At 38.6% G+C, this 14,026-nt stretch overlaps 1 protein-coding gene across 2 annotated transcripts in view; it reads right to left on the bottom strand.

The window, feature by feature from the left end:
* Window positions 1-14,026, bottom strand: part of MAST2 (microtubule associated serine/threonine kinase 2) — a 289,345-nt gene that overhangs the window by 243,378 nt on the left and 31,941 nt on the right. For both annotated transcript variants that reach the window (XM_006839709.1, XM_006839710.1), the window contains exon 2: window positions 1,468-1,615. In XM_006839709.1, the coding sequence (XP_006839772.1) occupies window positions 1,468-1,615 (148 nt within the window). The remainder of the gene's footprint in view (window positions 1-1,467; window positions 1,616-14,026) is intronic.

Genomic DNA, 14,026 nt, shown 5'->3' with positions numbered 1-14,026 from the left:
TCCCGCCCCCACCCACCCCCAAAAAAAAAACAGGGACTAGAAGCAAATACCTTTGAATGATGATGCACAGAGGTGACTATAATCATTGCAATGAAACGACGAGTGTGAAACTGATGTTCCGCCATGTAAACTATCATTCAATTCACAATAAACTCTTAAAAAAAAAGACAATGGAAGTCTTCCAACAAAAAAAAAGAGGAAATGTTAAAATAAACAAAGACCAAAACATGGCTCTATGTGATTAGATATTGTGATTGACAAAAAGGAAATTTTAAAAGAAGAAGAAGATAGCCAAGGGTGTAACCCTGAAAAGGACAAAAACAAAAAGATACTGAAAAATCTGTTATGCTAAATCAAAGAGTATGGTAGGATTATATTTTCTTTACTACTAATGTAATGTTTTTAGATAAATTCTCTTTTTTTCACATTCTATTGACTAGCTCTATAGGATTAATACTGAACAGCTACTCATAAGGTCAGTAGTTAAAACCCATCAGCTACTCTGAGGGAGAAAGATGAGGCTCTGGACTCTCAGAAAAATTTACAGCATTGGAAACACTATAAAGGGTCACTGTCAGTTTGAAACAACTCAACGGCACCTAACAACAAACAATAACACTGGCTGTACTTCTTCTAAGACAGAGAATATGGTGAGACTTTGTCTCACATTAAACATGTTAACAGGAGGGACCAGTCCCTGAAGAAGGATATCATAAGAAGTATCTAGCAGGTTCAGAGATCAGAAATAAGAGCTACCACAGGAAATAATAAAGAAGGACAATAGCCTTGTCTACAATTGTTCTATACAAGGGAATCAGAAAATAAGCAGTTAAAGATGCCTAGTCAGATGTTGCTCTTGTTGTAAGGTGACTGTTGAGCCAGCCCTGACTTATAGTGACAACATGTACAATAGAATAAAACAATGCCCAGTCCTGAACCCTCCTCACAATTGTCTCAATGTTTGAACTTTGAGCTCATTCTGCAGCCACTGTGACCCTCTCTTCACCAAGCATGATGTCCTTCTCCAGGGACCAGTCTCTCCTGATGACATGTCCAAAGTACCTGAGCCAAAGTCTTGCCATCCTCACTTCTAAGCAGCATTCTGAATGTACTTCTTCCAAAACAGATTTGTTCATTCTTCCTGCTGCCCACAGTATATTCAATATTCTTTGCCAAGATCATAATTCAGTCTTTCTTATTTATCATCTAGTTTTTGCATGTATAGGAGGTGCGTGGGTCAGGCACACCTTAACCCTCGAAGTGACATCTTTGCTTTTCAACACTTCAGAGAGGTCTTTTGCAATACATTTGCTCAATACATCGTTTGATTTCTTCATTGCTGTTTCAGTGGGCATTGATTGTGGGTCCAAGTAAAATGAGGTCGCTGACAATTTTAATCTTTCTTCTACTTATCTTAATGTTTCTTATTGGTTCTACATTTCTTAAAAAATAAAATTAGATATTTACCTGACAGAGAACTGGCCAGACTTCCTCTCCGTAACTTACAGTCATCCTGACTAAGCTGTCGTTGGAGTTTAGCTTTTCCAGTGGATGAAAGTATGTCAGGATTACTATGCTTCCTGAAGAGCAGGGGACTAAGTCCAGTTACAACATCCTTCAAAGAGAACACAGTAAAACACAAGTCTTTAGTAAAGAACTCTGTCAAACATCTTTACAACATTCAACAGTTAAAAAGTGACAATAGTCTATATTTCTTACTCAACAGCTAAAAGCAGAAACATATTTATTAAAGGGTGTTTAGGTATGCAATGAAGTCCGTGGCCTACTGATTATAAATTGCTTCAAGGAAATACAGGGGAGGAAGCTCAGAAGATGACCTGATATAGGACACCTTAATAAATTGTACACCACCACCACTGCCATTGAAGAAGCTCTGGTATCGTAGTAGTTATGAATCGGGCTGCTAACCTCAAGGTCAGCAGTTCGAAACTACCAGCCATTCCACGGGAGAAAGATGGGGCTTTCTGCTCCCGTAAAGATTTACAGCCTCAGAAACCCTGTGCAGGGTCACTATAAGTCGGAACCAACTCCACGGTATTTAACAACCACCACCATCACTGCCATCGAGCTGATTCCAACTTATATCAGCCCTATAAGACAGAGTGGAGTCCTGGTGTAGCACTGTGGGTTAATTCACCAGACTGCAATGCTGTTTGAACTGCAAAGTCGGCGGTTCAAGTTAACCTGCTGCTCCTCGGTAACCCTATACAGGATCACTATGGGTCGATATTGACTCGATGGCACTTAACAACAACAACAAGAAGATAGAGAACTGCTCCTTAGCTTTTCTGAGACCATAAATCTTTATGGGAGCAGACAGTTTCATCTTTCTCCTGTGGAGTGGCTTGTGGAATTGAACAGTTATTAACAGCCCAATGCTTAGGCCACAGTGCCACTTTTCATGGGAAAATGGAATTAAAAGATAAGGGAATTTTTCCAGGAAGTTTTTAAAGCCTCCCATTATTACTTACAGTGAGTGTAGTTTGGTTATGTACCTATATCACAGCTCACTTAATAGACACAGTTAGGTTCCAAAGACCAGTTTATTATGCAAAAATCAGCATCATATGAAAATTGAGTTATGACTATATCGTTACATAAATGCCAAATTACATCATTATGACTGGTGGTGGCTGTGTGCCATCAATTCAGTGGCAACTCATAGGGACCCTCTACAGGGTGTCCAAGGCTGTAAATCTTTAAGGGACCAGAAAGTCTCCTCTCTCTCTCTCCTGCAGAGTAGCTGGTGGATTCGAACTGCCAACCATGCGGTTAGCAGCTCACATGCCAAATTATATTACATAACTGAAAAATTACTGAGAATCATAGCCAAGCCAAGCTAACACATAACCTTAGTCATCACAGGCAGTAGTACTCTCACCTCACAATTCAGGATTTATTACTGCCAGACGTGCCATCACTAAAATACTGAGATAGTAGATAGTTTACTATTGTCATTAATGAAAAATGCCAATAATAAGGCAGTCAACAAACAAGGAGTATAGGTATGTTCACTTTTCTTTTTATATTCACATAGTCTTCCTACACACAATAAAAAGCAGGTTAGCTTGTTGGAAAAGTAAAAAAATAGACCTTTTAACTTCTCATACAAAGTTAGAAACTTTTCTAATATTTCATTAATTCAAAAATAAAACACAGTACAGTTTTTATTTATATGTCTATAATATGAACAAAATACATGCTTCTAAATAAAAAGTACAAAAGGAGTATGGAAAAAATAGGGATAATATGAAATACTGACATTTCCGCCCCTCTATCTTATTTTCCCGTTGTCCATCCCCAACATACCTTCAATGCCTCTTTTTCCCTCGCACAATAATCAGTACTCACAAATATCAAGAGCTAGACATTTTCATCAACCTGGCATATATGCATTTACAACAAAACCTGTGTAACGTAAGAAAATTCAAGTATTTGCCATCAAAACGAGCAATAGAAAACTGGTAAGACTGCACTCTGTAAAGTCAAAAAACTTGCAAGACCCAGAAAAACAGAGCAGTTCTATCAAGTTCGAGCTCTCATAGGTTTTACTGCAGTTAACAGCATTAAATGGGAAATTTAGGGGGGAAATAAGGCCAGTGAGGTGTATCTCTTAGATTTCAATGAAGGAATTATAATAAACACACATAAGCTGTAATCAAGCCAATCTGGAAAGGAAACTCAAAATAAGAAACATAAGGAAAAGTAATTGGCACCATGGTAGTCCTAAAAATCAAAGATAAATTAATAGGAAAATGCTATTAAAGGCTTAAAATTACATATGCTGTGATTGGTGAGTTCACATACATAGAAAACTATCATCTTGGAATTCCCTCTAGTCACTGCAAGGTCAGGAGTTCAAGTGCACCAGCTGCTCCACAGAAACCCTATACAGGGCTGGAACCCATTCAACAGCACTTAACAACAACAACTATCTTCCATCACCCCACTCACCCCAGGGTAACCACTATCCAAGCTTCTAACAGCATAGGTAATTATATAAAAGTCCAAACTATATGATTGGAATTAGGCCATATAAACTCTTCTGAATCTGTCTTCTTTTGCTAAACTAGATAAAAACGTTTTGAGAGCAGAACATTACTGAATTCACCAAAGAAGGCATTAGGGGACAAGATAAAAAAAAACAAAGCTGAGAAACAGCAGCAAACACATATGACCCTAGAGAGAAAGAAACGGAACAAGGGAAGTACAACTTCCTTACCAACTTATTTGCAGTTTCCTAGTTCCCAATCCCAGTCCCTTATGATACCCAAACATACTCTGTTTGGGGGCTCAAAGGGATAATGAGCCCTTATTTTTTTACTAATTATGATCAAACTGTTTCTTTTCTGTTTATTTAGTTGTTGTTGTTTAACTTTTTATTGTAAATTGAATGAAGGTTTATTCAAATTGATTTATATTACCTGGAATCACATATTTCTTAAACTGAAATGGAAGTTAAGAAGTGGAAGGAGCCAAAGGTGATTTCCAGGTTACTGACAAGGGTGATATACTTACAAATACAGAAAAAAATGTCAATAGAAACAAATTTATAAGTGATGCATGTCTATGGCACTAGTAAAGAGTAGCATAAAAACAAACTTTAATAATTTTACAAAGATCACAAGGCATTACAAAAGTTTGCAGAAAATGAAATTAAAAGCTACTGGTAGTTTAGTAGTAAAATCATCATCTTCCATGAGAAAAACAGTTTTGATTCCTGGCAAATGCACTTCCTGCAAATGCTCTTCAGAGGAGGGTTGAATGTTGCTATAACATGAAACAGGTTTCAATGGAGCTTCCAGACTAAGAATGACTAGTAAAAAAGCTCATCGATTTCCAAAACCAACCAATAAAAATTCTATGTACCACAAAGTCTAATTTGCAACCAATCATGGGAATGGCAGTATTTTGTTTCATTTTGCATGGGGTCACCATGAGTTGGGGGCCAATTCTATGTCAGCTAACAACAACATCACCTGTATTATGAGAAAGCAAACTGCTTACTACAGAGACAGAAAATAGAACTACTGGATAAAAATTTTAAAAAGTGGGCTCAACGAACAGGGAAAGTGTAAAATCAGCAGGCAGTACAACAGTGAATGGCGGCCTGATGTGGCGCTGTGAGTTAAAGTGCGACTGCAAAACCGTTTGAACTGCAAGGTCAGCGATTAAAACTCACTAGATTCCTCAGAAACCCTATATAGGTTCGCTATGGTCGGAACCGAATCGACAGCACTTAACAACAGTGAATGGACTGCATTATGAAGGAATGAATGGTACAACTAGAAATGCTGAAAAAAGGACAGTAAAAATAAGAAACAACACAAATGAAGAAAATAAGAAATGAAAAAGGTGACATAACTGAACTTAGAAATATTAAAGAATTATAAGAGAACACAATGAAAAATCACATATCAAAAAAGTGCATTGTTGTTGCTGTTAAGTGCCACTAAATCAGTTCTGACTCACAGAGATTCTGTATGGGGTTTCCAAGGAGAGGCTGGTGAGTCTGAACCACTGACCTTGCAGTTCACACCAGTGCGTACCCTACAGCGTCACACCAGGACTCCAACAAAACACAAATCTAAATTAAATGGATTCTTCTTGTTGTTAGATGCTGTCAAGTTGATTCTGACTTATAGCAACCCAAGCACAACAGAACAAAGGAAACACTGCACTGCTTGATCCCACAGCATCCTCAAAATTGTTATGCTTGAGCCAAATGCTGCTGTCACTGTGCCAATCCATTTCATTGGGGATCTTTCTCTTTTTCGCTGACCCTCCATTTTACCAAGCATGATAAAGTGGAGGGTCAGTGAAAAAGACCCTCCAGTGGCTGGTCCCTCCTGACAACATGTCCAAAATAGGAGAGATGAAGTCTTGCCATCTTTGCTTTTTAAGTAGCACTCTAGCGGGGTTTCTTCCAACACTCTAGCGGGATTTCTATGTTCTTCTGGCAGTTCATGGTACTTTCAATGTTCTTCTACAATACCATAACAAAAGGCATCAAGTCTTCTACAGTCTTCCACACTCATTGTCTGTCACATGAGTAGCTGTTGCTAATGCCATCGAGTTGGTTCTGACTCATAGCAATCCTGTATAGTGTTTCGAAGGCCTGGTTAGTGAGTTTGAACCATCAACCTCAACAGCTGTTAAGTACATTGAGGTTCATGGTTCAACCTTGTAATCCGGTGCTTTATCCTTGTGGTTCCCATTCGTTTGATCCTACAGTTCCACACCAAGATGATTTGTTGTTGTTGTTAAGTGCCACCGAGTCGGTTCCAACGCTTAGCAACTCTGTGTTTTTCAAGGAGCAGCTGGTGAGTTTCAACCACCGACCTTTAAAATCAAACCAACCTTGTGGTTGAGCAATTATCCTACAGTGCCACAACAGGACTCCAGGATAATTAAACTACATGATAAATTAATGCTACTTTATTGTATATGTGAAGAATACAGAAATTGAGTTTCGTTACATACATATTTTCCACAGTGGTGGTGGTTATATGGCCGTGGAATCGGTTACGACGCATAGTAACCATGTACAGAGTTTCCAAGGGGGTAAATCTTTGTTGTTACTGTTGTTAAGTGTCATCCAGTTGGTACCGACTCAGAGCAACCATATGCATAACAGAAAGAAACACTGCCTGGTCCTGGACTAACCTCACAATTATTGCCACCCTTGAGCCGATTGATGCCGCCACTTTGCAAATCCATCTCGCTGAGGGTCTTCCTCTTTCTCTCTGACCCTCCACCTTACCAAACATTATATCCCTCTCCAATGACTGGCCTCTCCTGCCCGTAGATTCCAGGTATTAGAGACGATCTCTAGCCATCCTGGCCTCCAAGGAGCACTCTGGCTACACTTCTTCAAACACAGATCTGTTGGTTCTTTTGGAAGCCCATGGCACTTTCAATATTCTCCACAAACATCATAATTCAAATGCATAAATTTTTCTATGATCTTCCTTATTCACTGTTCAACTTTCATATGCATATGAGGTTACTAGAAATACCATAACTTGGTATATCCTCAAGCTGACATATTTGCTCTTCAATACTTTAAAAAGGTCTTGTGCAGCAGATTTGCCTAATGCAATACATCATTTGATTTCTTGGCTGCTGCTTCCATGTGTGTTGAGGGTTAAACCAAGAAGAAAGAAGTCCTTGACAACTTCTCCATTGATAAGAATGTGATTCACTGGTCCAGTGTTGAGGATTTTTGTTTTCTTTACATTGAGATGCAATCCATACCGAAGGCTGTGCTCTTTGATCTTCATCAGTAAGTATTTTAAGTTCTCTTCACTTTCAGCAAGCAAGGTTGTGTCATCTGCATATTGCAGACTGTTAATAAGTCTTCCTCCAACCCTGATGCCATATTTTTCTTCATATAACCCAGCTCCTCAGATTATTTGCTCAGTATACATGTTGAATAAGTATGGTGAAACAAAACAACCCTGGTGCACATCTTTCCTAATTTTAAACCCTTGAATGTTCCCATGTTCTGTTCAAACAACTGCCTCTTGGTCTATATACAGGTTCCTCATGAGCACAATGAAGTGTTCCAGAATACTCACACTTCACAATGTTGTCCATAGCTTGTCATGATCCACACAATCGAAAGCCTTTGCGTAGTCAATAAAGCACAGGTAAACAAACATCTTTCTAGTAATCTATGCATTCAGCCAAGATCAACTGGACATCAGCAATGATATCCCTCGTTCCATGGCCTCTTCTGAATCTGGCTTGAACCTCTGATAATTCTCTGTCAATGTATGCTTGCAGCTGTTTCTGTAATACCTTTAGTAAAACTTTACATGCATGAGATATCAAAGATATTGTCCGATGAGTTCTGTGTTCCGTTGGGTCACCTCTCTTTGGAATGGACACACATACAGATCTCTTCCAACTGGTTGGCCAGATGGCTGACTTCCAAATTTCTTGGCATAGATGAATGAGTGCCTCCAGTGCCTATTCACTTTCTTGAAGTATTTCAATTTGCATTCCATCAATTTGCAGTGCCTTGTTCTTTGTCAATTCCTTCAATGCACGCTGGACTTCTTCCTTAAGTATAACTGACCCTTGATCATATGCTGCCTCTTGAAATGGTTGAACATCGAACATTCTCTTTTGCTACAGTGACTGTGTGTATTCCATCTTCTTTTGATGCTTTCTGCATCATTCAACAATTTGCACAGAGAATCATTCAATAACACAAGTAGAGGTTTGAATTTTTTCATCAGTCCGCTCAGCTTGACAAATAATGAGCATGTTCTTCCCTTTTAGTTTTCTAACTCCAGATCTTAGCACATTTCATTATAATATCTGCCTTTGTCTTCTTGAGCTGACCTTTGAAATTTTCTGTTCAGCTTTTGTAACTCCTCTTTTTTTCCATTTGCTTTATCATCTCTATGTTGGAGAGCAAGTTTCAAGTCCCCTCTGACATCCGTTTTGATCTTTTCCTTCTTTCTTGTCTTCTTAATGACTTTTTGTTTTCTTCCTATATGATGTTTTTCATGTCATCTCACAAGTCTTCTGGTCTTTGATCTTTCGTGTCTAATGTATCAAATCTGTTCTTCAGATGAACTCTAAATTCAGATGTGATATATTCAAGGTCATATTTTGGCTCTTGTGGACTTGTTTACATTTTCTTCAGCTTCAGCCCACTTGCATATGAGCAATCGATGGTCTGTTCCACAACCTGCCGCTGGCCTTGTTTTGGCTGATTGTATGGAGCTTTCCCACCATCTCTTTCTACAGATACAGTCAATTTGATCTCTGTGTATTCCATCTGGTAAGGTCAACATGTACAGTCATCTCATGCTGTTTAAAAAGGTATTTGAAATGAACAAATCATTGGTTTTGCAGAATTCTATCCTGCGATCTCCAGAATCATTTCTATCACCAAGGCCTTATTTTCCAGCTACTGAGCCTTCCTCTTTGTTTCCAACCTTGCATTCTAATCACCAGTGATTATCAATAAACCTTGATTGCATGTTTGATCAATTTCAGATTGAAGAAGTGGGCAGAATTCTTCTATTTCATCCTCACTGGCTTTACTGGTGGGTGCATAAATTTGAATAATAGTGGTATTAACTGGGCTTTCCTGTAGGTGCATGGATATTATCCTATCACAGACAGCGTTGTACCTCATGACTTTTTGACAATGAATGCAACACCATTCCTCTTCAATTTGTCATTCCCAACATAGTAAACCACGTGGTTGTCAGATTCAAAATGGCCAATACCAGCACATTTCCACTCACTAATGCCTAAGATATCAATGTTTATGTGTTCCATTTCATTTTTTGACAATTTCCAATTTTCCTAAATTCATACTTAATACATTCCATGTTCCAATTATTAATAGATGTTTACAGCTGTCTCTCTTCATTTTGAGTTTTACCCCATCAGCATATGAAAGTCCTTACGGCTTTACTCTCACAGGCTTTTTACTGCATTCACATCATCATGGTCAAATCTACTTTGAGGAGGCAGCTCTTCCCTAGTCGCATTTTGAGTGTCTTCCAACCTGAGGGGCTCATTTTCAGGCACTATATCTGACAGTGTTTCTCTGTTATTCATAAGGTTTTCAGTGATTAAATATTTGGAAGTAGTTTGTTGCTCCTTCTCCCTAGTCTGTCTTTCTTTGTCTGGAAACTCATCTGAAATCTGTTTACCATGGGTGACTCTGCTGGTATTTAAAACACCCGTGGCATGGCTTCCAGAATCACAGCAACTCACAAGTCACCACAGTATGACAAACTGACTGACATGTAAATCCTCATGAGAGTAGAAACCTCACCTTTCTCCCATGGAACGCTGGTAGTTTTGAACTGCTGACCATTAAAGTAGCAGTCCAACTCATAACCACTATACTACTAGAGAAATGGGGGAGACACACACACACACACACAAAAAAAAAAAAAAAAACCCAAGGATAAATTGGAATGTTTGTTGTTTTTTTGGTAGAAAAGTTTTTGTTATGTTTATTTCACCACAATATAATAAAATTTAGAAAAAAGCATAAACTTTCAGTGTCTAAGATCTTCTCCTTCTCAATATGCGTAGTATGATTTTTGTTTTCCTCACTTAAAGTGCCTTTTCTTTTTTAAAAGTTTTTATTGTGAACTGAGTAATCATTTACATGGGAGAACATAGGTTTTATACCATCATTTCATTGCAATGATTACAATCTAGGAGTAGCTGTTTTGCTGTATAAAAGAGAAAATTTAGGCACAGAGAACTAAGGCAGAGATTTTTAACAAAATTATAAAGCCAATAACAGGGCAGAAATATAATCTAATCTTAATACCAAATTCATAAATCCCAATCTATCTTAAATTATTTGGTGGATAAAAAGAAAGCGCCTTTAATTTTTTAAGAACACAGACAGGATTCAAGTTCCAACTGGGCTCTACCACTTCACTAACTACAGGACCTTGAGGGAATTATCGACCTTTTCTGTACCTCAGCATTTTCCTCTACGAAATGGTGCTAATGCTACGTAGTTAACAGGGTTGAGTCCTGATGTGGCTGCAAAATAAGCAATAGACTACTAACTGAAGAGATAACAGAATAAAAATCTCAGTGACTACACACTGGGTTATACAGTCTGAAATATACAGTTTGAAGGAATCACTAAAAAGTAAATGGCTGTAGCCTTCATGAAGTAACAACAGCAGATAGAGTGGGAGAATCACATTTCCAGAACTACCACATTATAATATCCAGAATGTCCAGTTCTCAAAAACAACCTACAAAACAAAAAGAAACTAGAAAGCATGACCCAAGTACAGTTGGACAAAAAAGGAATTTGACAGAAACTATCCTGGTATGGCTCTATAGGCACTAGATTACTAACCACAAGGTCAATGGTTCAAACCAACCAGCATGCTCCTCGAAAACCCTATACAGGGTTGCTATGAATCAGAACTGACTCAACTGTACTTAATACCAATCCCTAATAAAACCCAGACATTAAAATTACTAATATTAAATCAATTTTCATAAATATATTCAACAAGTTATAAGAAACATTGGATAAAGAACTAAAGAAAATTAGAGAACCAATACAAGAGAATAATAATAAAAATGGGAATTAAAAAAACAAAAATTTTAAAACTCAAAACCATAACAAATATTCACACTCAAGAAATTCATTGAGTTTCAAGCAGAATCAACTCAAAGAAACCAGACACACATTATAGCTAACTGTTGAAAAGCAAAGACAAAAAGAAAATGAAGGAGGCAGCATAAGTGAAGTGTCACACACAAAGAACCCTCAATAAAATTAGCAGCTGATTTCTCATCATAAACCATGTAGCTTAGAAGGCAGTAGAATGATATATCTGAAGTGTTATTGTTAGTTGCTGGCAAATCAATTCTGACTCATGGTGACCCTACATGTTACAACTCCTCCACAGTAAAGTGTTCAGATGCTAATCAAAAGATTGGTGGTTCAAACACACAGTTGAACCGCACAAAAAAGATGTGGCAGTCTGCTTCAATACGATTTACAATCCTGAAAACCCTATGAGGCAATTCTACCTGCCCCAAAAGACTGATATGAGTTGGAATCAACTAGACAGGAATGTAGTTTAATCTTAATTTTGTTAAGCACCAAACCCATCTTCTGTGGCACCACTGGGTGAGTCTGAACCACTAACCTTTAGGTTAGCAGTTAAGCACAAGCCATTTGCACCAGCTATTTAAAAAAAAAAAAAAACTTTAAAACAAGAGTTCTGTATCAGCAAAACTTCAAAAATGAAGAAGAAATTGGACTTCCAGCAACATGGTGAACTAGACATACTACTCAGACCCTCTACAACAAAGACACCAAATGAAATACATACGATGATAATCCTGGAACTCTGGGCTTCAGAGGAAAGGAAAGAGAAATGGATTGAGCACCAACTGGGAGAAGCTGCAGCGCAGAAGTGGCAGAAGAGACGAACAGAAAGGGTGAATTATCAACTGACCTGACAAAACACGGATATCTAGAACTTTTGCAACAAGCATTCGATTGAATGTTCTATAAACTGGAGGGTCAGTGAAAAAGAAGAAGACCCCCATTAAGATGGTTTGGCACAGTGGCAGCAGCAATGGGCTCAAGCATAACAACAATTATTAAGGTAGGTGGAGGACTGGGCAGTGTTTCATTCTGTTGTACATAAGGTTGCTATGAATCAGTACCATATTGAAAGCACCTAACAACAACTTGGAAAACGTGGTCTGAGTTCTGTGTGGTCACTGTAACAAATTATAGAACCCAGGAGAGAAGTAAAGAGGGCCTTGGGGTAACACCTGTTAAAGAATTTGATAACCACATATTTGATAAGGGCTTACTATAAGTATAAAGAACTCTTACAACTAAAATAAAAAAACAAAAAAACCAAACAACTCCATTTGTAAATGGGCAAAGAATGTGAATATACATTTCTCCATAAACACCTGGATACTAACAAAGTTGAGAAAAGCCTAAGATAGCTCTTACTATCCCTCAAGGTCTAAAGGGCTATAAAAGTTGCTGAAATTAGCTCAGACATAAGCAGAGGAAAACAAGCTTTTCCAGATTTCCTACTTGTGCTCAGAAAGAAAACCTTCACTTGCAGTCAAAATGGTTATTCCCAAAATTCTGTGGGCTTGGAGGGGATGAAGAGAAACTATGGTTACAGGCTCTCTATAACCAAAAGAAAAAGATTTCTATGTAATTCTAGCTGAGGACTACACTATACTATGAGGCTATGAGGCTATGAGGCTTGTGGTAGGGAATAGCTAGATGGTGACCAAACATGATTCACCTTCCTCCTATAAGTAATATAGATGACATTTCCCAGCTTCCTAGCAGTTAGGTAGAGTCTTATGATTCAGTTCTGGTAATTTAATATGGTGTAAAGTGATTAAGTTACATCCAGGCCTAGCCCAGTCGTCTCCCACAAGGGCTCCACTTTCATTAGGTGACCGAGGAAGTCATGTGTAGAAAATGATAGAGCCTCTTTCTGCCTGGGTCCTTCAAAACAGATGTTTTGTTGTTAAGTGCAGTTGAGTAGGTTACGACTCATAGAAACCTGGCATACCAACGGGGATGGTTGTTGTAAAAAGCCATCTAGTCGCTGCAACTCATAGCAACACTATATAGGGTTTCTAAGGAGTGAAGGGTGAGATTGAACAACCAACTTTGTGGTTCTAACCAACCTTACAGTCCAGCACATTAACCCATAGCACTGCTGCAATGGGCCATTTGGGTATTTATAACATCATTTGTGGGCATACGAAATTATCAACTTAAAAATTAGCCTCTTGGAAAACAAACAAGATGGCGGATCGGGTAGACATGTAGCAAAGAGCTCCACCAACAGCAACACAGAATACCCGACCAAGCAGGCTCAGGAGATGGTCCCAGAACTCTGAACCACATATAAAGGAATACATACAAGGTTGAAAAGCTCACAGCTGGGAGAATTTGTGGCAGAAGCAAGAAATCTATTGCTTTCTAGTCCAGGACACTCAGCTGCTCCAGGAGCTACCATCTTGGGTGAGACCATGTGGGGGAAGGATTGGAGCGGCCACAGACACTTAGCAGAACCACTGAGATAAAGGTGTGGACATTCTTTTCTTTTGGTATCTGTTCACTGGTCCCTTGCTGTCTGCGCACCTCCTTTCTGGTGACTTTAGGGGTGCCTGAGCTAGTGGGCACCGCAGCCCGACCCTCAGAGGGTTCTACTAAGCATGCGCACAGATCTCCTGGAAATTTAAAGAGACAGTTTCCAATTAAAACCAAACGGCCACAGCCGGCCCTGGACTGTTTCCAACTAGAAAAAAGGCCTGAACTGGGATTATGGAGCAGGACAAGCAGACAAAGAGGAAATAGGCCGAAAATTAAATCCTAAATTACGTCAAAATGACCAACAGTGGTATCTTGAAACTTCTCAGGAAGAAGAGTGAAAAGGGAAGCCCATTTTCTGATCACATCTGCCTGGAGGCATTCAGAAAGCATAAA

Source organism: Chrysochloris asiatica, unplaced genomic scaffold, assembly GCF_000296735.1.
Source record: "Chrysochloris asiatica unplaced genomic scaffold, ChrAsi1.0 scaffold00026, whole genome shotgun sequence".
Lineage (NCBI taxonomy): Eukaryota > Metazoa > Chordata > Mammalia > Afrosoricida > Chrysochloridae > Chrysochloris > Chrysochloris asiatica.
This window is presented reverse-complemented; position numbering and strand designations above follow the sequence as displayed.